Source organism: Balaenoptera physalus (genome assembly GCF_965194825.1).
Source record: "Balaenoptera physalus genome assembly, chromosome: X".
NCBI classification, from domain to species: Eukaryota; Metazoa; Chordata; class Mammalia; order Artiodactyla; family Balaenopteridae; genus Balaenoptera; species Balaenoptera physalus.
In genome coordinates, this window is record NC_138903.1 from 46,811,487 (window position 1) to 46,831,775 (window position 20,289).

General features: G+C 42.2%; 1 protein-coding gene across 15 annotated transcripts in view; it reads right to left on the reverse strand.

The window, feature by feature from the left end:
• Nucleotides 1-15,170: 15,170 nt before the first annotated feature.
• Nucleotides 15,171-20,289, reverse strand: part of HUWE1 (HECT, UBA and WWE domain containing E3 ubiquitin protein ligase 1) — a 141,776-nt gene continuing 136,657 nt past the window's right edge. For 14 of the 15 annotated variants that reach the window (XM_082445050.1, XM_082445059.1, XM_082445060.1 and 11 more), the window contains 7 exons: nt 19,570-19,710; nt 18,287-18,574; nt 18,058-18,163; nt 17,308-17,425; nt 16,828-17,009; nt 16,350-16,540; nt 15,171-15,800 (listed from right to left, as the gene is read on the reverse strand). In XM_082445050.1, coding sequence (XP_082301176.1) covers nt 15,698-15,800; nt 16,350-16,540; nt 16,828-17,009; nt 17,308-17,425; nt 18,058-18,163; nt 18,287-18,574; nt 19,570-19,710 — 1,129 coding nt within the window. In that variant the 3' untranslated portion in view covers nt 15,171-15,697. Of the gene's footprint in view, nt 15,801-16,349; nt 16,541-16,827; nt 17,010-17,307; nt 17,426-18,057; nt 18,164-18,286; nt 18,575-19,569; nt 19,711-20,289 lie in introns of those variants that run through there. The other variant, XM_082445053.1, reaches the window with a different exon arrangement.

The window sequence follows — 20,289 nt, forward strand, 5'->3', positions numbered from 1 at the left end:
TTCCCTCCCCTACCGCCCCCCCCCCGCCCTGGCAACCACAAGTATGTTCTCTATATCTGTGAGTCTGTTTTTGTTTTATAGATATGTTGATTTGTATCGTATTTTAAATTCCACATATAAGTGATATCATATGGTATTTGTCTTTCTCTTTCTGACTCACTTCGCTTAGTATGATAATCTCTAGGTCCATCCATGTTGATGCAAATGGCATTATTTCATTCTTTTTGATGGCTGAGTAATAGTCCATTGTATATATGTACCACATCTTCTTTATCCATTCATCTGTCAGTGGACATTTAAGTTGTTTTCATGTCTTGGCTATTGTAAATAGTGCTGCTGTGAACATAGCGGTGCATGTATCCTTTTGAATTATAGTTTTGTCTGGGTATATGCCCAAGAGTGGGATTGCTGGATCATATGGCAACTCTATTTTTAGTTTTTTGAGGAACCTCCATACAATTTTCCGTAGTAGCTGCACCAATTTACATTCCTACCAACAGTGTAAGAGGGCTCTCTTTCCTCCACACTCTCTCCAGCATTTGTCCTTTGTAGACTTTTTAATGATGGCCATTCTGACTGGTGTGAGGTGATACCTCATTGTAGTTTTGATTTACGTTTCTCTAATAATTAGCGATGTTGAGCATCTTTTCATGTGCCTATTGGCCATCTGTATGTCTTCTTAGGAGAAATGTCTATTTAGGTCTTCTGCCCATTTTTGGATTGGGTTGTTTGTTTTTGTTGAGTTGTATGAACTGTTTATATATTTTGGAAATTAAGCCCTTGTTGGTCTCATCATTTGCAAATGTTTTCTCCCATTCTGTAGGTTGTCTTTTTGGTTTGTTTATGGTTTCTTTTGCTGGGCAAAATCTTGTAAGTTTGATTAGGTCCCATTTGTTTATTTTTGCTTTTATTTCTATTGCCTTGGGAGACTGACCTAAGAAAACATTGGTACGATTTATGTTAAAGGAATGTCATGAAGAGCTTTATGCTCATAAATTCGACAATTTAGATAAAATAGAGACATTCCTTAAAAGACACAAGCTACTGAGCTCACTCCAGAAAAAGACAATCTGAATAGCCACATGTCTTTTTTTTTTAATTTATTTTTGGCTGCATTGGGTCTTCATTGTGGCGCGCGGGCTTTTTCTAGTTGTGGCGAGTGGGGGCTTCTCTTTGTTGCAGTGTGCAGACTTCTCATTGTGGTGCCTTCTCTTGTGGCGGAGCACGGGCTCTGGGCATGTGGGCTTCAGTAGTTGTGGCACGTAGGCTCAGTAGTTGTGGCTCACGGGTTCTAGAGCGCAGGCTCAGTAGTTGTGGCACACGGGCTTAATTGCTCTGCGGCATGTGGGATCTTCCTGAACCAGGGCTCAAACCCGTGTTCCCTGCATTGGCAGGTGGATTCTTTTCTTTTTTTCTTTTTTTTTTAACTCAAGTGAGTTTTTCTTCTCTCTCTTTTTTTAAATTTTATTTATTTATTTATTTATTTATGGCTGTGTTGGGTCTTCATTTCTGTGTGAGGGCTTTCTCTAGTTGCGGCAAGTGGGGGCCACTCTTCATCGCGGTGCGCGGGCCTCTCACCATCGCGGCCCCTCCTGTTGCGGAGCACAGGCTCCAGATGCGCAGGCTCAGTAACTGTGGCTCACGGGCCTAGTTGCTCCGCGGCATGTGGGATCTTCCCAGACCAGGTCTCAAACCCGTGTCCCCTGCATTGGCAGGCAGATGCTCAACCAATGCGCCACCAGGGAAGCCCGGCAGGTGGATTCTTAACCACTGCGCCACCAGGGAAGTCCGTAGCCATATGTCTTTAAAGAAATTTATTTCATAGTTTAAAACTTTCCTACAAAGAAAACCCCATGCCCTGATGGCTTCACTGGTGAATTTGACCAAACAGTTAAAGAAGAAATAATAGCAGTTGTACACAAACTCTTCCAGGGGATAGAAGAGGAATGTATTAATTTTCTTTTTTTTTTTAATCAGTCATCAATTTTAATTTTCTATTGCTGCATAATAAATAACTACAAACTTAGTGGCTTAAATCAATATCCATTTATAATCTCAGTTTCTGTAGGTCAGAAGTCCAGTATAACACAACACTGTCCAATATAAAATAAAAATTAAAAAAAAAAGTCCAGTATAACATGACTCTGCTCAGTATAACAAGGCTGAAATCAAAGTGTTGGCCAAGCCAAGATCTTGTCTGGAGGCTCTGGTGAAAAATATGCTCCCAAGCTCATTCTTGTTGTTGGCAAAATCCAGTTCCTTGCAGTTGTAGGACCGAGGATCTCACTTCCTTGCTGGCCACCAGCTGGGGCTGTTTTTATCTCCTAGAGGCTGCCCACACTCTTTGCCATGTGGCCCCCCTCTGTCTTTGGGCCATCAACAGTGCATCAAATACTTTTTGTCCTTCTGATTTTGGACCTTTATTACATCTGCAAAATCCCTTCACAGCAGTAACTAGATTCATGTTTAATTAAATAACTGGGAGAAAGTATGTGTACACCAGGGGCTGGAAATCTTAGGGGCTGTCTTAGAATTCTGCCTACCACAAGGAAGGCATACTTCCCAACATATTCTATGAGTTCTGTATCACCCTGATCTTATATCAAAACCAGACAAAGAAATCCCAGCAAGTTATTTTATGGATATCAACAAACTGACTCTAAAATGTGTAATGGAGAGGCAAAAGATCTAGAATAGCCAAGTCAATATTGAAGGTGAAAAACAGAGTTGGAGGACTGATGCTACCCGATTTCAAGACTTACTATAAAGCTACAGTAATTAAGACAGTGTGGTATTGGCAAAAGAATAGACAAATAGATCAATAGAACAGAAGAGAGAGACCAGAAATAGACCCACATAAATGTAGTCAACTGATCTTTGACAAAGGAGCAAAGATAGTCTTTTCAACAGGCTGTTGACACCTGTCAGGATGGCAATTATCAAAAACAACAGCAACAACAATGACAAAGGACAACAAGTATTGGTGAGAATAGGGAGGAATTAGAACCCTTGCACACTGTTGGTGGAAATGCAAAATGGTGCAACTACTATGGAAAAATGGTATGGCAGGTTCTCAAAAATTAAAAATAGAACTATCATAGGATCCAAGAATCCCACTTCTGGTTATTTATCTGAAAGAATTGAAATCAGCATCTCAAAGAGATATGAGCACTCCTATGTTCATTGCAGCACTATTCATAATAGCCAAGATGTGTGAACAACCTAAATGTCCACTGACAGGTGAATGGATAAAGAAAACATGGTATATACATACAATGGAGGGACTTCCCTGGCGGTCCAGTGGGTAAGACTCCGAGCTCCCAATGCAGGGGGCCTGGGATTGATCCCTGGTCAGGGAACTAGATCCTGCATGCATGCCGCAACTAAGAGTTCACATGCCTCAACCAAGACCCCACATGCCGCAGTGAAGATCCTGGCGTGCCGCAACTAAGACCTGGCACAGCCTAAATAAATAAATAAATATAAATATTTTACATACAATGGAATACTATTGAGCCTTTAAAAAGAAGAAAACTGCAATATGCAACGACATGGATGAACTCTGAGGACATTATGCTAAGTGAAATAAGCCAGTCACAGTAAGACAAATACTGCATGAATCTACTCATATGAGGTATCTTAAGTAGTCAAATTCATATAATCAAGGAATGGAATGGTGGTTGTCAAGGGCTGGGGTGAGGGGGCAATGGAGAGTTACTAATCAATGGGTGTAAAGTTTCAGTCAAACAAGATGAATAATCTTTAGAGAGCTACTGTGCAACATTGTACCTATATAGTCAGCAATAATAATTTGTACACTTAAAAATTTGTTAATGGGGTAGATCTCATGTTAAAGAGTTCTTATCACAATAAAATAAATTGTGCTGAAACAACTGGACATTCACATGCCAAAGGAGTAATCTAGACACAGAACTTACACCGTTCACAAAAATTAACTCAGACCCAAATGTAAAATGCAAAACTATAGAACTCCTAGAAGATACCATAGGAGAAAAATCTAGACGACTTTGGGTTTGGCAATGACTTTTTAGATACAACACCAAATGCATGATCCATGTAAGAAAGAATTGACAAGCTGGACTTCATTAAAATTAAAAACTTCTGCTCTGTGAAAGACACTGTCAGGAGAATGAAAAAACCAGTCACAAACTGGGAGAAAATATTTGAAAAAGAGATATCTGGTAAAGGACTATTATCCTAAATACACAAAGAATTCTTAAAACTCAACAGTAAGAAAATGAACAACCCAATTAAAAAATGAGCTAAAAACCTTAACAGACACCTCACCAAAGAAGACATACAAATGGCAAATAAGCATATGAAAAGATGATCCACATCCTATGTCATTAGGGAAATGCAAATGAAAACAGTAATGAGATGCCACTACCACCTATCAGAATGGCCCAAATCCAGAATGCTGACAACACCAAATGCTGGCTAAGATGCAGAGCAACAGGAACTCTCATTCATTGCTGGTGGGAATGGAAAATGGTACAACAACTTTGGAAGACAGTTTGGTAGTTTCTTACAAAGCTAAAGGTACTCTTACCACATCATCGGGCAATCACACTCCTTGGTATTTACCCAAAGGGATTGAAAACTTATGTCCATACAAAAAACTGCACGTGCAAATTACCAAAACTTGGAAGCAACCAAGATGTCCTTCAGTGGGTGAATGGATTTATAAACTGTGGTACATCCAGACAATGAAATACTATTCAGTGCTAAATAGAAATGAGCTATCAAGCCATGAAAAGATATGGAGGAACTTTAAATGCGTATTACTAAGTTAAAGAAGCTGATCTGAAAAGGTATGATTCCAACTATATGACATTCTGGAAAAGGCAAAACTACGGAGACAGTAAAAAGATCAGTGGTTGCCAGGGGCTAGGGGGAAGGAGTGAGGGATAAAAAGGCAGAGCACAGAGGATTTTTAGAGAAGTGAAAATACTTTGTATGATACTGTAATGGATACATGTCATTACATATTTGTCCAAACCCACAGAGTGTACAGCACGAAGAGTGAACTCTAATGTAAGCTATGGACTTTGAGTGATTATGATGTGCTAATGTAGGTTCATCAGTGGTAACAAACGTACCCCTCTGGTGCAGGATGTTGTTAATGGGGGAGTCTATGCATGTGTGGGGGCAGGGGGTATATGGGAAATCTCTGTACCTTCCTCTCAATTTTGCTATGAATCTAAAACTGCTCTAAAAATAAAGTCTATTAAAAAATCAAAGAAAACTACAGATCAATATCCCTCATAAACATAGATACACAAATGAATGGATAAAAAAAGATGTGGTATATATATATATATATATATATATATATTTACAATGGAATACTACTCAGCCTTAAAAAAGAATGAAATCTTGCCATTTGTGACAACATGGATGAGAGTATTATGCTAAGTGAAATAAGTCAGACAGAGAAAGACATATACTGTATGATTTCACTCATATGTGGAATATTTTAAAAAAACAAAATAAATGAACAAACAAAGCAAGAACAAACTCATAGATACGGAGAACAGATTGGTGGTTACCAAAGGGGAACAGGTGTGGGGAGAGGGAGAAATGGGTAATGGGGGTCAATTGTATGGTGATGGATAGAACCTAGACTTTTGGTGGTGAGCATGCTCTAGGGTATACAGAAGTCAAATTGTAATGTTGTACACATGAAAATTATATAATGTTATAAACCAACGTTACTTCAAAAAAAAAGAGAGGAGTAGACAGTTGTGGGGATCCTTTCACAATGTATATAGATATAAAATCATCATATTGTACACTTTAAATACATTACAATATTATTTGTCAATTATACCTCAATAAAGCTGAAAAAAACCCCACAGATACATGAGTTTTTAACAAAATTCGAGCAAATCAAATCCAACACAATATATGAAAAAGATAATGCATAATGACCAAGTGGGTTTTAATCCCAGGAATACAAGGTTGGCTTAGCACTTGAAAACCAATCAATGTAATTCACCATATTAATGAACTAATAAAGAAAAACCATATGATCATCTTGATTGATGCCAGTAAAGCATTTGACAAAATCCAGCATCCATTTCTGATAAAATAAAATAAAAAAGAAGCAATAAACAATCTCTTAGAAATTTAGGAATTTGGGGGCTTCTTTAATCTGATAAAGGGCACCTACATAAAAACTACAGCTAATTTCATTCTTTTTTTTTTTTTTTTTGGCCACGCCGCGTGGATTGCAGGATCTTAGTTCCCTGACCAGGTATTAAACTTGGGGCCACGGCAGTGAAAGCGCCGAGTCCTAACCACTGGACCACCAGGGAACTCCCTCATTCTTTTTTTTTAATTGAAATATAGTTGATTTACAATGTTGTGTTAATTTCTGCTGTACAGCAAAGTGATTCAGTTTATATATATATATATATATATATATATATTCTTTTTTAAATATTCTTTTCCATCATGGTTTATCACAGAATATTGAATATAGTTCTCTAGGCTATACAGTAGGACCTTGTTTATCCATTCTATATATAATAGTTTGCATCTGCTAATCCCAAACTCCCAATCCATCCCCCCACCTTGGCAACCACAAGTCTGTTCTCTATGTCTGTAAGCTTGTTTCTGTTTCATAGATAAGTTCATTTGTGTCATATTTTAGATTCCACATGTAAGTAATATCATATGGATGGGATGCCTTAATCCTTCCTTCCTTCCTCTCTTCCTCCCTCCCTCCCTTCTTTCCTTCCTTCCCTTCTTCCCTCCTTCCCTTCCTGATGCCCGCTTATCTGGGGCTGCGGCTCTGGCCGAGTCCACGGGGCCAGGCCCTCAGGCTGCTCTCCCACTAGATGGTAGGCTGTTTAATTTTAATTTTATACTGTATTGGAGTATAGCTGATTAATAGTGTTGTGTTAGTTTCAGGTGTACAGCAAAGTGATTCAGTTATACATATACATGCATCAATTTTTTTTCAAATTCTTTTCCCATTTAGGTTATTACAGAATATTGAGCAGAGTTCCTTGTGTTATACAGTAGGTCCTTGTAGGTTAGGCTGCGGGATCTTAGTTCCCTGGCCAGGGATCAAACCTGGGCCCCTGCAGTGAGAGCACCAAGTCCTAACCACTGGACTTCCAGGGAATTCCCTAGGCTGTTTATTTTTATTTAAGATTTATTTATTATTTATTTTAATTTATTTATTTTTGGCTGCATCAGGTCTTAGTTGCGGCATGTGGGATTTTCTTTGAGGCGTGCGGGATCTTTCATTGGGGCACAAGCGCTCTTCATTGTGGAGTGCAGCCTTCTCTCTAGTTGTGGCATGCAGGTTTTCTCTCTCTAGTTGTGGCGTGCAGGCTCCAGGGTGCATGGGCTCTGTAGTTTGCGGCACGCAGCCTCTAGTTGAGGCGCGCGAGCTCAGTAGTTGTGGCCTGCGGGCTTAGTTGCCCCGTGGCATGTGGGATCTTAGTTCCCCGACCAGGGATTGAACCCGCATCCCTTGCATTGCAAGGTGGATTCTTTACCACTGGACCACCAGGGAAGTCCCGAGGCTGTTTATTTATTTATTTTTATTTATTTATATATTTTTAACATCTTTATTGGAGTATAATTGCTTTACAATGGTGTGTTAGTTTCTGCTTTATAACAAAGTGAGTCAGTTACACATATACATATGTCCCCATATCTCTTCCCTCTTGCATCTCCCTCCCTCCCACCCTCCCTATCCCACCCCTCTAGGTGGTCACAAAGCACAGAGCTGATCTCCCTGTGCTATTCGGCTGGTTCCCACTAGCTATCTATTTTACATTTGGTAGTGTATATAAATCCATGCCACTCTCTCACTTCGTCCCACCTTACCCTTCCCCCTCCCCGTATCCTCAAGTCCATTCTCTACATCAGCATCTTTATTCCTGTCCTGCCCCTAGGTTAGTCAGAACCATTTTTTTTTTTAAGATTCCATATATATGTGTGAGCATACGGCATTTGTTTTTCTCTTTCTGACTTACTTCACTCTGTATGACAGTCTCTAGGTCCATCCACCTCACTACAAGTAACTCAATTTCGTTCCTTTTTATGGCTGAGTAATATTCCATTGTATATATGTACCACATCTTCTTTATCCGTTCATCTGTTGATGGGCATTTAGGTTGCTTCCATGACCCAGCTATTGGAAATAGTGCTGCAGTGAACACTGGTGTGCATGTGTCTTTTTGAATTATGGTTTTCTCAGGGTATATGCCCAGTAGTGGGATTGCTGGGTCATATGGTAGTTCTATTTTTAGTTTTTTAAGGAACCTCCATGCTGTTCTCCATAGTGGCTGTATCAGTTTACATTCCCACCAACAGTGCAAGAGGGTTCCCTTTTCTCCACACCCTCTCCAGCATTTATTTATTTATTTAAATAAATTTATTTATTTTATTTATTTTACTTTTGGCTGCGTTGGGTCTTCATTGCTGCGCGCGGGCTTTCTCTAGTTGTGGTGAGTGGGGGCTACTCTTCATTGCGGTGTGTAGACTTCTCATTGCGGTGGCTTCTCTTGTTGCGGAGCACAGGCTCTAGGTGCGTGGGCTTCAGTAGTTGTGGCACACGGGCTCAGTAGTTGTGGCTCGTGGGCTCTAGAGCACAGGCTCAGTAATTGTGGTGCACGGGCTTAGTTGCTCCGCGGCATGTGGGATCTTCCCGGACCAGGGCTCGAACCTGTGTTCCCTGCATTGGCAGGTAGATTCTTAACCACTGCGCCGCCAGGGAAGCCCTCTAGCATTTATTGTTTGTAGATTTTTTGATGATGGCCATTCTGACCGGTGTGAGGTGATACCTCATTGTAGTTTTGATTTGCATTTCTCTAATGATTAATGATGTTGAGCATTCTTTCATGTGTTTGTTGGCAATGTGTATAACTTCTTTGCAGAAATGTCTATTTAGGTCTTCTGCCCATTTTTGGATTGCGTTGTTTGTTTTTTTTTTGATATTGAGCTGCATGAGCTGCTTGTTAATTTTGGAGATGAATCCTTTGTCAGTTGCTTCATTTGCAAATATTTTCTCCCATTCTGAGGGTTGTCTTTTCATCTTGTTTATGTTTTCCTTTGCTGTGCAAAAGCTTTTGAGTTTCATTAGGTCCCATTTGTTTATTTTTGTTTTTATTTCCATTTCTCTAGGAGGTGTCTCAAAAAGGATCTTGCTGTGATTTATGACATAGAGTGTTCTGCCTATGTTTTCCTCTAAGAGTTTTATAGTGTCTGGTCTTACATTTAGGTCTCGAATCCGTTTTGAGTTTATTTTTGTGTATGGTGTTAGGGAGTGTTCTAATTTCATTCTGTTCCATGTAGCTGTCCAGTTTTCCCAGCACCACTTATTGAAGAGGCTGTCTTTTCTCCATTGTATATTCTTGACGAGGCTGTTTATTTTTAATTGTGGAAATACATGCTCACCATGAAAAACAGACAGCAAAAATGCTGCTACTGTCGCCGCCAGCGCCGCCACCATCACCACAATGATAATAATACAGATAGGGAATTCCCCCAGTGGTTAGGACCCTGAGCTCTCACTGCTGAGGGCCCAGGTTCAATCCCTGGTCAGGAACTAAGATACATTACAAAATGACCACCATGTTAAGTCTAGTTACCATCTGTCACTATACAAAGGTATTACAGTATTACTGACTATATTCCCTATGCTGTATGTTACTTTCCTGTGACTTACTTATTTTTCTAAGTTGAAGTTTGTATCTCTTAATCCCCTTCACCTATTTCGCCCAACCCCCCCACCCCCCTTCCCTCTGGCAACCACCAGTTTGCTCTCTGTAAGTCTGTTTCTGTTTTTTTTTTTTTTTTTCCTATTTTTTGACCACGCTGTGAGGCATGCAGGATCTTAGTTCCCCGACCAGGGACCGAACCTGTGCCCCCTGCAGTGGAAGCATGGTGTCTTAACCACTGGACCACCAGAGAAGTCCCTGTTTCTGTTTTGTTTTGCTTGTCTGTTTTGTTTTTGAGATTCTACATATAAGTGAAATCACACGATATTTGCCTTTCTCTCTGATTTATTTCACTTAGCATAATACCCTCTAGGTCCATCCATGTTGCTTCAAATGGCGTTATTTCATTCTTTTTTATGGCTGAGTAATATTCCATTGTATATATGTACCACATCTTCTTTATCCATTCATCTGTTGATGGACATTTAGGTTTCTTCCTTGTCCTGGCTATTGTAAATAGTGCTGCAATGAACACTGGGGTGCATGTATCCTTTTGAATTATGGTTTTCTCTGGGTACATGCCCAGTAGTGGGATTGCTGGGTTATATGGTAGTTCTATTTTTAGTTTTTTAAGGAACCTCCATACTGTTCTCTATAGTGGCTGTATCAATTTACATTCCCACCAACAGTGCTAGACGTTTCCCTCTTCTCCACACCCTCTCCAGCATTTATTGTTTGTAGATTTAAACAAAATTTTTTTGTTTATTTATTTTTGGCTGCATCAGGTCTTAGTTGCGGCACACAGGATCTTCGTTGAGGCATGTGGGATCTTTCGTTGCGGCGCGTGGGTTTCTCTCTAGTTGCGGCGTACAGGTTTCCTCTTCTCTAGTTGTGGCGTGCAGGCTCCAGAGCACATGGGCTCTGTAGTTTGTGGCACACAGGCTCTCTAGTTGAGGCTCACGAGCTCAGTAGTTGTGGTGGGTGGGCTTAGTAGCCGCGAGGCATGTGGGATCTTAGTTCCCTGACCAGGGATTGAACCCGCATCCCCTGCATTGCAAGGTAGATTCTTTACCACTGGACCACCAGGGAAGTCCCTGTTTGTAGGTTTTTTTATTATTTATTTATTAATTTTAATAAATTTATTTATTTATTTTTGGCTGTGTTGGGTCTTCGTTGTTGCGTGCAGGTTTTCTCTAATTGCGGTGAGCGGGGGCTACTCTTTGTTGTGGTGTGCAGGCTTCTCATTATGGTGGCTTCTCTTGTTGCGGAGCATGGGCTTTAGGCACGCGGGCTTCAGTAGTTGCGGCACATGGGCTCAGTAGCTGTGGCTCGCGGGCTCTAGATCGCAGGCTCAGTAGTTGTGGCGCACAGGCTTCATTGCTCCACGGCATGTGGGATCTTCCCAGAGCAGGGATCGAACCCGTGTCCCCTGCATTGGCCGGCAGATTCTTAACCAGGGAGCCACCAAGGGAAGTTCCTGTAGATTTTTTAATGATGGCCATTCTGACCGGTGTTAGGTGATACCTCACTGTAGTTTTTTTTTTTTTTTTTTTTTAATTTATTTTTGGCTGCATTGGGTCTTTGTTGCTGCACGCGGGCTTTCTCTAGTTGCGGCATGCAGGGGCTACTCTTCGTTTTGGTGTGCGGGCTTCTCATTGCGGTGGCTTCTCTTGTTACGGAGCACGGGCTCTAGGTGAGCAGGCTCAGTAGTTGTGGCGCACAGGCTTAGTTGCTCTGTGGCATGTGGGATCTTCCCGGACTGGGGCTCGAACCCATGTCCCCTGCCTTGGCAGGCAGATTCTTAACCTCTGTGCCACCAGGGAAGGCCCCTCACTGTAGTTTTGATTTGCATTTCTGTAATAGTGATGTTGAGCATCTTTTCATGTGTTTGTTGACCATCTGTCATTTGTGTTTCTTCTTTTCTGAATTGCCTTTTCATGTCCTTGGATGTTTTTCTGTTGCGGAGTTTGTCTCTCAGTGATTTGTAAATAAAAAAATATATATACAGCAAGGATTAACCCATTGCCTGTTAGAGATGTATTGTTTCCTAGATTGCCGTTGCTTTTTAATTCTTCTCGTGGTGTTGCCAATGTTTTAGTAGTCAAATATATCAGTCTTTTCCATTATAATGTCTTTTGTAGTTTTTAGTGTTAGATTTTCCATATCCCAGATCACTTATTTGCCCCCAAAAATAAGTTCACGTTTTTCACACTTGAATCTTCCATTTGGAATTTATTTAGTGTGAATTGCAGAGCAAACTTTCTATTTCTCCCCCTTCCAATACTTAGGCAAGTTTCCCAAACTTAACATTGACAAAGCTATTCCTTCCCCAACTGGCTCTTGGTGCTTCATTTTCTCTTTACAGTAGACCATAGCACACTGAATAGTCACGGCTTGAAGCCATTCTCTGTCAGGTCTGCTCATTTCAGCTTCCACCTTGCTTAGCATGTCTGTTTTCCAAAGTCTCAAGACCAGCTATACTTGCAAATGAAGACAGTAAGCCTGTTCATTTGCCTCTTTTTATGCTTCTCACAAGAGTTTTGCAGCATCCTTCTTCACATGGATCCCAAACACTGCTTCTTAAGATTATTCCTAGGTATTTTATGTTACTGTTGTGAAGGGAATCTATTTCCTGTTGTTTTCTAACTGGTCATTGCTTGTATTTGAGAAAATGTTTAATCCTGCTACCCCTGCCTATCGAGTCTTTGTGTATCCATTGCTCCCTGAACTTTCCTAACACCTAACCCCTTCCCTTCAGTGAGTTTTTGGAAAGCAGTGACTTCTCAGTGTTGTCAGTACATGGTAAGCGCTCAGTAAAAATGTTTATGTTGGGTAATAATTGTTTCTCCAGCCAAGACATACTATGCTTCATAAGTATAGAGCCATACATCCCAGTTTATCTGGGTTTGTTTGCACTTGTGGCCCAGCATAATTTTTTTTTTTTTGGTGGCTGTGCCATGTGGCATGTAGGAATCTTAGTTCCCCGACCAGGGATTGAACCCGCGCCCCCTGCAATGGAAGCATGGAGTACTAACCACTGGACCACCAGGGAAGTCCCACAGCATAATTAATAACACCCTTTTTATTTTAAAATTTGCCCAACCTTGGATGATAAGTTATATGGTCACCCTAATTATAAGAAAAGGGGACTATTTTAATAAGGAGATAACCAGTAGTAATTGTAACACACATACATCAGTGGAGGGAATTATTAGGGGGCAAAAAGAGACATGTTTAATCATATCATGAAAGCAGCTATTAATTAGCCTTCACGTAAATTTAGGCCTGTTATTGACTTCCTTGATACCTGCCTCAAATGCATTTGGAACTATTGAATTGTCCATCTCAAAAAACTTATTTTGAAATATCTCAGGTGTAGAAAAGTTATAAAGTATTATAGTATTATAAGAAATACTTATGTACCCTGCACCACCCAGCTTAAGAAATAAAACATTTAATTTAAGCCCTCTGGGTAATGTACCTCTTCCCAACTTCATCCCCTTTTGTCCCCCATAGCTTATCCTGAACATCGTGCAGTACTTTCATACTTATGCACGGGCTTCCATACTCTTCATACATGTGGATGTGGTTTTTCATGTTCTTGGTATACACATATGTAGTATTGTTTTGCAATTTTTAAACAGGCAGGTCTCATACATTTTTGCTTATCTTTGAGATTGTGTATGTTGATATATGCAATGGATATTTTTACTATTGTATAGGATTTCTTTATATTAATTTATCAGATTAGTTATACTTGTTGGACAATAAACGTTTACACGTATGTTTTGTTCATTATAACCAGGCCTCTTGCTGGACTCACTTAAGCTCTAATAACTTTTGATTCTCTTGGTTTAGCAAAATAGTTTCTCTTCAACAGCTATACCTTGTTTCCTGCTTTATGGAAATGGCTAGAACTTGCAGAACAGTGTTAATGGTGATAACTGACCACTTTATGCTTGCAGTGTGATGTTGACTCTTGGTCTGATGCTACCTTATCAAGGTAGTATCTTTACAAGTTACCAGGAATAGTTACTGTTGGCAAATGCCTTGCATCTACTGTCAAAAGGTTTTTCTCTTTTGACATTGAGGTTATGAATATCCCAAAGGCAAATCATACTCAGTCACATTAGGTTTTTGTGGTATGCCATTGAATTAGATTCATTTATTTCCTTCAGGATTATTCCATCTGTACTCCGAACTCCCACACCCGACTCCCAACCCTTGCACCCCTTTCAAATTTAAATGGTCAGAGCTTTAGTCTACTTTGATTTTTCAAAGAACCAGTTCTTAAGTGTATTGATCAATTCTACTATATTTCTGCTTATTTGTTCCTTTTATTTTAAAGCCCTGGTGGACTCCCAGCCTCATCTCAGGCCACTATCCTTTGCTCAAGCCTTGCCCTATCAACTGGACCCTTGCTGCCTTGAGCTAGATTACCCTGTTCTTCTTAATCTTCACTCTCACACAGCCTTATGATTCAACCCAAATGCCACTGACGATAGAAAGCCTTTCCTGATCTCCCAGACTAGACCAGGTACTTCTGCTGGGCACCCAGACCCCCTTCCTACACCTGGTCACAGAACTGATCTGTCTTCACCCCTTGACTAGAAGCTCAATAGGAGGGACAGGGTTGATTCATCTGTCTTCTCAGTGGTCAGGGGGGGCCAGGAACAGACAAGTGTGAATATTGGAAGAAAAAAAAAAAGACAAGCAGCCATTTGCATCAGGACCAAGGGATCAGGTTAAGGACAGACACACCACTTTCCTAGATCCACACTTTGGGACATGGTTAAGGGGAAAATCTCTAAGAAGTAGAGCCTCGGAGAATGAGAAAACCCACACAAAGCAAGTACCACTTGAGGTTATTTTTCTAACTAAACTTTTATTACTTTTTTCTTTGAAGGCTGGAACCATCAAAGTCCTTAGATCAACTTTAAGTGCTGGATGGAGTAAAAAAAGCCACAAAAGACTGTTGGGCGATCCGTGAACAGACTGGCAAACAAGCAGATGACAAAACAAAACCAAAAAGGATGGAAAGACCGTTCTGGGGAGCTAGTCAAATTATTTGCTTATTAAAATTTGTTAGAAATAAACTAAAACATTAATAAATGAAATCAAAATTTTAAACTGAGCTCCAGGCTTGAAACTGTTATAAAGGCTCAGGAAATAGAACCTTCGGTTGGGATGAGTGAATTCTCTTAGAACCCTGCTGGTTTGTTCCCCTAGAGCAAGGCAATGCTTTGTCCTTGGCTATAATCTCTAACACCATCACCACCCCCAAGTGCAGATCCCATTCTGAAAAAGATCTCCCCAGTTCCTGATGACTCTGAAGGAGGAGGATGCACCCGTGTGGTGACAGAGATGGCTTTCTGGAGAGTCCATTTGGATTTCTTCTTCAGCCATCTAGCATGTGCTCAAGAAGTGTTTCTTTTTAAACTTGAAAAAAACTCCATTGTGAAAAGTGAGTTATGAAGAGTGCTCTTTATTTGAAACCTCCACAACACAGACGCCAATCTTTTCTCGCATTGAATCATTAGCTGTGCACATCAACACATTCCAAGCACAAATTAAGAAATGCAAACAGAACAAAAAAATATATATATATATAATTTTTTCCCCTATCCAAAGGTTTCAAGTCTCAATGCAGCAAATCCTTCTGAACACAGAATCTGAGGAGCACACTGTTCAAACAGTTGGGACAAACGGGTCCCTGTAAAGGCTATTGCCTTTTTAATACACGGGGTGAGGGATCATGGACGGCATGGAACGGGGAGAGGAGGTGAGGAAAAGGGAGCGGGGAGAGAGAATGAGCAGGAAAGGGGGAACGGGTATGCGCTGGGGAAGATGGGGCAGCTGGGACACACACATGGTGAGTTGGTGGATTTTCATTTATTGGTTTTGACATTTTCTTTCTGGTTCTTTTTTGTTTTCATTTCCCCCCTTCCCAGGTCCAACAATGGTAGAAAAACCCCACAGTGGTGGGCGGGGCCTTATTAGGCCAGCCCAAAGCCTTCAGAGCACTCCTGGATGGCCAATAGTAGCATGTGGCGGAGCTTCTCAAAGCTCTCATAGGCAGGCAGGTCCAGCTGATTAAAACTAGGGAAAGAAGAGAGATCAATTCGTGACAAAAGATGATAACCAAATCCGTGTTCCCATGGTGCCCACTTGACTTCTGCTCGTAGACTCCCAATCCTGTCCTAGCCTTGTCTGCCCTCCTCTAATCTGGCCCCAATACTGGCCACCAGGCACCTAAAAACATAATCTGACCCTGTCACTCCTCCTTAAATACCACGACCCTACATGAAAGCTCCAAGGAGGCATTCAGGGTCACTGGTCACCCCTGCCGAGTTCTTTAGCATTCTGCTCCCTGCAACTCCTTGCTCTGGCCACGTTGAGCCCTGGAATACACCTTGTTCTCACATGGCAGTGCTCATCTGCAATGTCACCCCAGCCCCACTGTGAGTCTGGGCCAGCTTCTCATCTCAAATATCATCTTCGCCACAAAAACCACCAAACTGTGAGCTACCCCAGGTCCAGGGTACCTGGGGCCAGATTTGCGCTCCTGACCACGGGTAGGGGCCTAGAAGTAGCAAATACGCAAATTCAATCTAAATGCTGAAAAGGAGAACAAACCTTTCCTCTTACCATGTGTGAGCTGAAGGCAGGCGGTCTGTGGACCTGTCATCTCGATGGATCTGAAACTTCTGAATGCCATTCATGCCTTCAAGGGCAGCAAAACCTTGCAGGGGCACCTTGGAAGTACCCGTGACAAACTGGAGGAACTTGGCACGGTCAGCTTGATCGAAAGAACGCAGTGCTCTCCAGAACCACTGGATCTACAGGAATGAACACAAGAAGCCAGTGTTAGGTAGAGAGCTCTTGGAAGAAAGGGGGATGGGATTTGGAATGTTAGGCAAGCCCCTTCTGTGAGACAGGTTTCAGTTCCTCCATTCACAAGATGAGCAAGGAGATCACCTGAAAACTGAAACTCCAGAAGAGTGAAGAGTTAGGTACAGGTAAGCTGTCACTCAAAACTCCCTTCCCCTAAGAGTACTGGTTTATTTGGTGTCATACAAACTAACGCTGCTTAAGGATACAGGGAGGGATGCCAGCAGCAGCTCACCTGAATAGAGTTGGACTGGTACTTGTGGTATTCAGTGTTGGATTTCAAATCGTCAATGTCGATTGTGGGCAGTCCTGATATGAGCAGCTCTAACTCCTGCTCAGTGAAGATGGAAATGAGGCGCTTTGGAATGATCTCATAGAAACCTTCTAAGAAAGCTGCCAGCTGTTTGCGGATGGCTCCTGGGGAGAGAACCAACAAGCCACGTGGCATCTGAACTCATACAACTGTTAGAGGTCAGAGATCCCCAATCTGGCAGGATGCTGACTGATCTGCCTACCTCACCTACCACTCTGTTTCTAGGCCCCCATATGAGGGTGGATGAAGGGAAATATTTTTTGGTCAGGTTTTTGGACTTCTTTTATGCAAGGCATTTGTGGCTGGCATAGGGGAAGAGAAGAAACAATGTCTGTGAAATGAGTGAGGCCTGACCTTGCCCCATACTGAGCAACTAGGGAGTCTAATGGACATTTCCCCTACCTGTCATTCTCATCTGGCACACCAGGTGTACATACTCCTTCTTATTCTCCTCTGTTACCAAGATGTTGGCCCCATTGGGTTTGAGGTCACGAACTTCACACACTCCAAACTCTTGGACCTAGAATACCCAAAACCAATAATATGAATCAGGCTTGGTCTAGGATGGAACTTACATAGATACCTGGAAACACACCCTAAACTCTTTGCTGTATCCTGGGCAAGGAGATGAAGCAAGGTCATAAAAAACAGTGACTTTTCTCATGAGCTCATAAATCCCTAATAGGGAAAGGCCAAGGGTTTGGTCCTAAAACATACGGAAACTATCAATAGTAAAAGGGAAAAGGGCATGGATAACATACATAATGTAACACAACAGAATCTTTATGGAAAGCAATTTGGGGGAAGAGTAACCTTGAAATTTTTTTGTTTTTCATTTATGTCTATTTGTACAATTTTTCTAGAGTGAACTGCCTTTGGGAATGAAGAATAATGTACTAGAGCATTTTTTCAAAATACAGAGGAAACTAGGAAACAGCCTGGATTGTTTTACAAATTCTGGTTTTTCTGTTTGTGCCATCTCATGCAAATACCCACTGCTCTCTGCCAGATGGGGAACGGGGAATGGGACTTAAGACATCAAGATGCTTCCTTAGAAGCATTAGAGGTTATCCAATGCCAGTTCAAGGACAACCCCATAACGGGTTTCCTCGACTAGCTGGGATGTGCCATGGCCAGGATCTCCTGACCTACCTCAGTGCTGAAGGTGAGGTCGTAGCCTAGTGTGGAGACATCATTTTCCAGCAGATAAACCAGGCCCTGGTAGAAGTGGTAATCTTCGCTCTCCATATCTGTATATCTAGATAAACAAAATTAGGGCCATGGGTTGGGGTGGAGGAGAGGCAGCCTAGTGATGGGACACAAGAAAAGGGACTAGATTTCCAGGACTGAAGACAGTCCCAGGTTTGTGCCACATCCTCACCTGACAGACTTGCCCAAGATGTGTTTGTAGAAGGACCGAGTAAAGTAGCACTCTAGGAGGCGGTTGTCATATACAGCTTTGGCCACGATGCGTCCAACAAACTTGAAGTAGCTAAGGTGGTTGGGGTTGCAGTGGGAAGATGGATTGATGGTGTATGTGACCCGATCACCAGGTGAGGTACGGAACAAGGCATACATAGGATTAAACATCTCCCGAGAGATGATCATATACCACTCCCGCAGGAGCCCTCCGGCATCCTGCCCTTCTTCTCCTTCAAACACTATATACCTGTATAAGAGAGCAGAAACAGGGATGTGCAGAAAGCCCAGGACAAATCCATTCTTTTGCACAGCATGACCTGAGTGAGCGATTGTGAAGGAGTAGCTGGGGAGTGCAGGGTCAGAGGACAGTGGTAAATGCAGAGTGCCAGGAGAGCCCAGAGGAGCGGTGGGGATCTGGGACAAAAAAGGGCATCACTGATGGAAGAGATGTCCCGAAGTATCAGTAAATCCTCACCCATATTCCAGAAAACAGTAATAGGAAAGGTATAAAGGCCTAATAAGAAAGCAGGAGGCTTTCATCAAGGAAGGAATCATCAAGTGGCATCAAAGAGAGCTGAGCTCAGAGTCCGACGTCTATAAGGATTTGGTGGTGGAGGAGTAGGGTTCAGTCTGTCTTGGAAGCCTCTCTGACTTCCTGTGTGACTACATGGATAGTGAGCCCATGCCATAAGGGAAGGGAGGAATCAAGTTCCTGAGTTCAGGAGGATCAAACTACATCAATAGGTCTATCATCTCAATGGCTCCCATGACACATGGTACTGCAAACTGCCAATCTCCTCTAGGTGGCGCCAGAATCACCAGTGAGGGATTACCAATTTGGTGGGGAGCCACTCTTGCAAGTATGGTCTCCCTCAACCCAGGGTACCATTTGCTTAGCAGGGTTCCCGTTCCTAGTGTAACAATGGAGGAAGCTCTCTTTGCGAAGCCATCAGGTGTACCTTTGTAAATGTGAAAGACTCTCCGGTCTGTACAGGAATTGTTGGATAGCTCAGCCCAAGGGCCAGATGGCCAGCAAAAGACCAGTCTCATGAGACTGGGTGGAGAAGACAGGTGACAGTTCAGTGAGATTATCTAAGCTGGATTCCTCTTAGGAATTCCTACTGGGGAGGGCAGCACCTCCCTAAGTTCCCCTGCACATTTGGGCCCCAAGTAAGCCTTCACTACCATGTAGGGAGGGTCCCAACCCTCCCATCCTGCTTATTCTCTGCTCTGGGCTCTTACAATCGATTCTTCATTTCTTCAGGGGATTTCCGGTGCAGCTCACGATAGGAGTCTTCAAACACATGGTCACGGCGGACGTGCACAGCCATGTCTTCTTTCCGGAGCCCCTCGTCCAAACGCTCCAGCTCTTGGCGGAAATATCTTGGGAGGTAGGAAAGGAAGGAAAATAAGATTAGGGGTGGCAGAGTAAACTTTTGTTTGCCTGAATAGGATGAAGATCCGCAGTGATGTTCCCCCCATCCTCCAGACACTTTGATCCCTCCAGTGTTTGGGAGAGGCAGGTCATTCACTACCAACTCTAAATTTTTCCCATCTCCATCGAATAGGGGCCCACAGACATTAAGGCATGGAATTTCTGCAATAAGCAGGTAAGCATGTGTAGGTGCACAGGAAGGAAGAGAAGAGTAAAAAATGACAGGAGTGTTGTGGAGGCTCGCCCCCCCATGAGCCCTGCTGTGGCTACCTGCACCTCCTGTATTACCCCAAAGGAAGGACTGGGACTTTAGAAATCATGTGATTAAACAAAGGCTTGCATTTCTCTGATGAAGAATGGAGACTGGGTTGGAGAAGGCCAAGGAGTATTTACGTACAATGATTGTCCGTGGCACAGACAGATGAGTCTCTCCCCGCCCCCCCCACCCCCCAGCACCATTCTAAGGGCTGCCACCAAGGGAAACTTTTTTCCCTGAAAACATCATCCCAGGAGAAATTTTGGCTCCT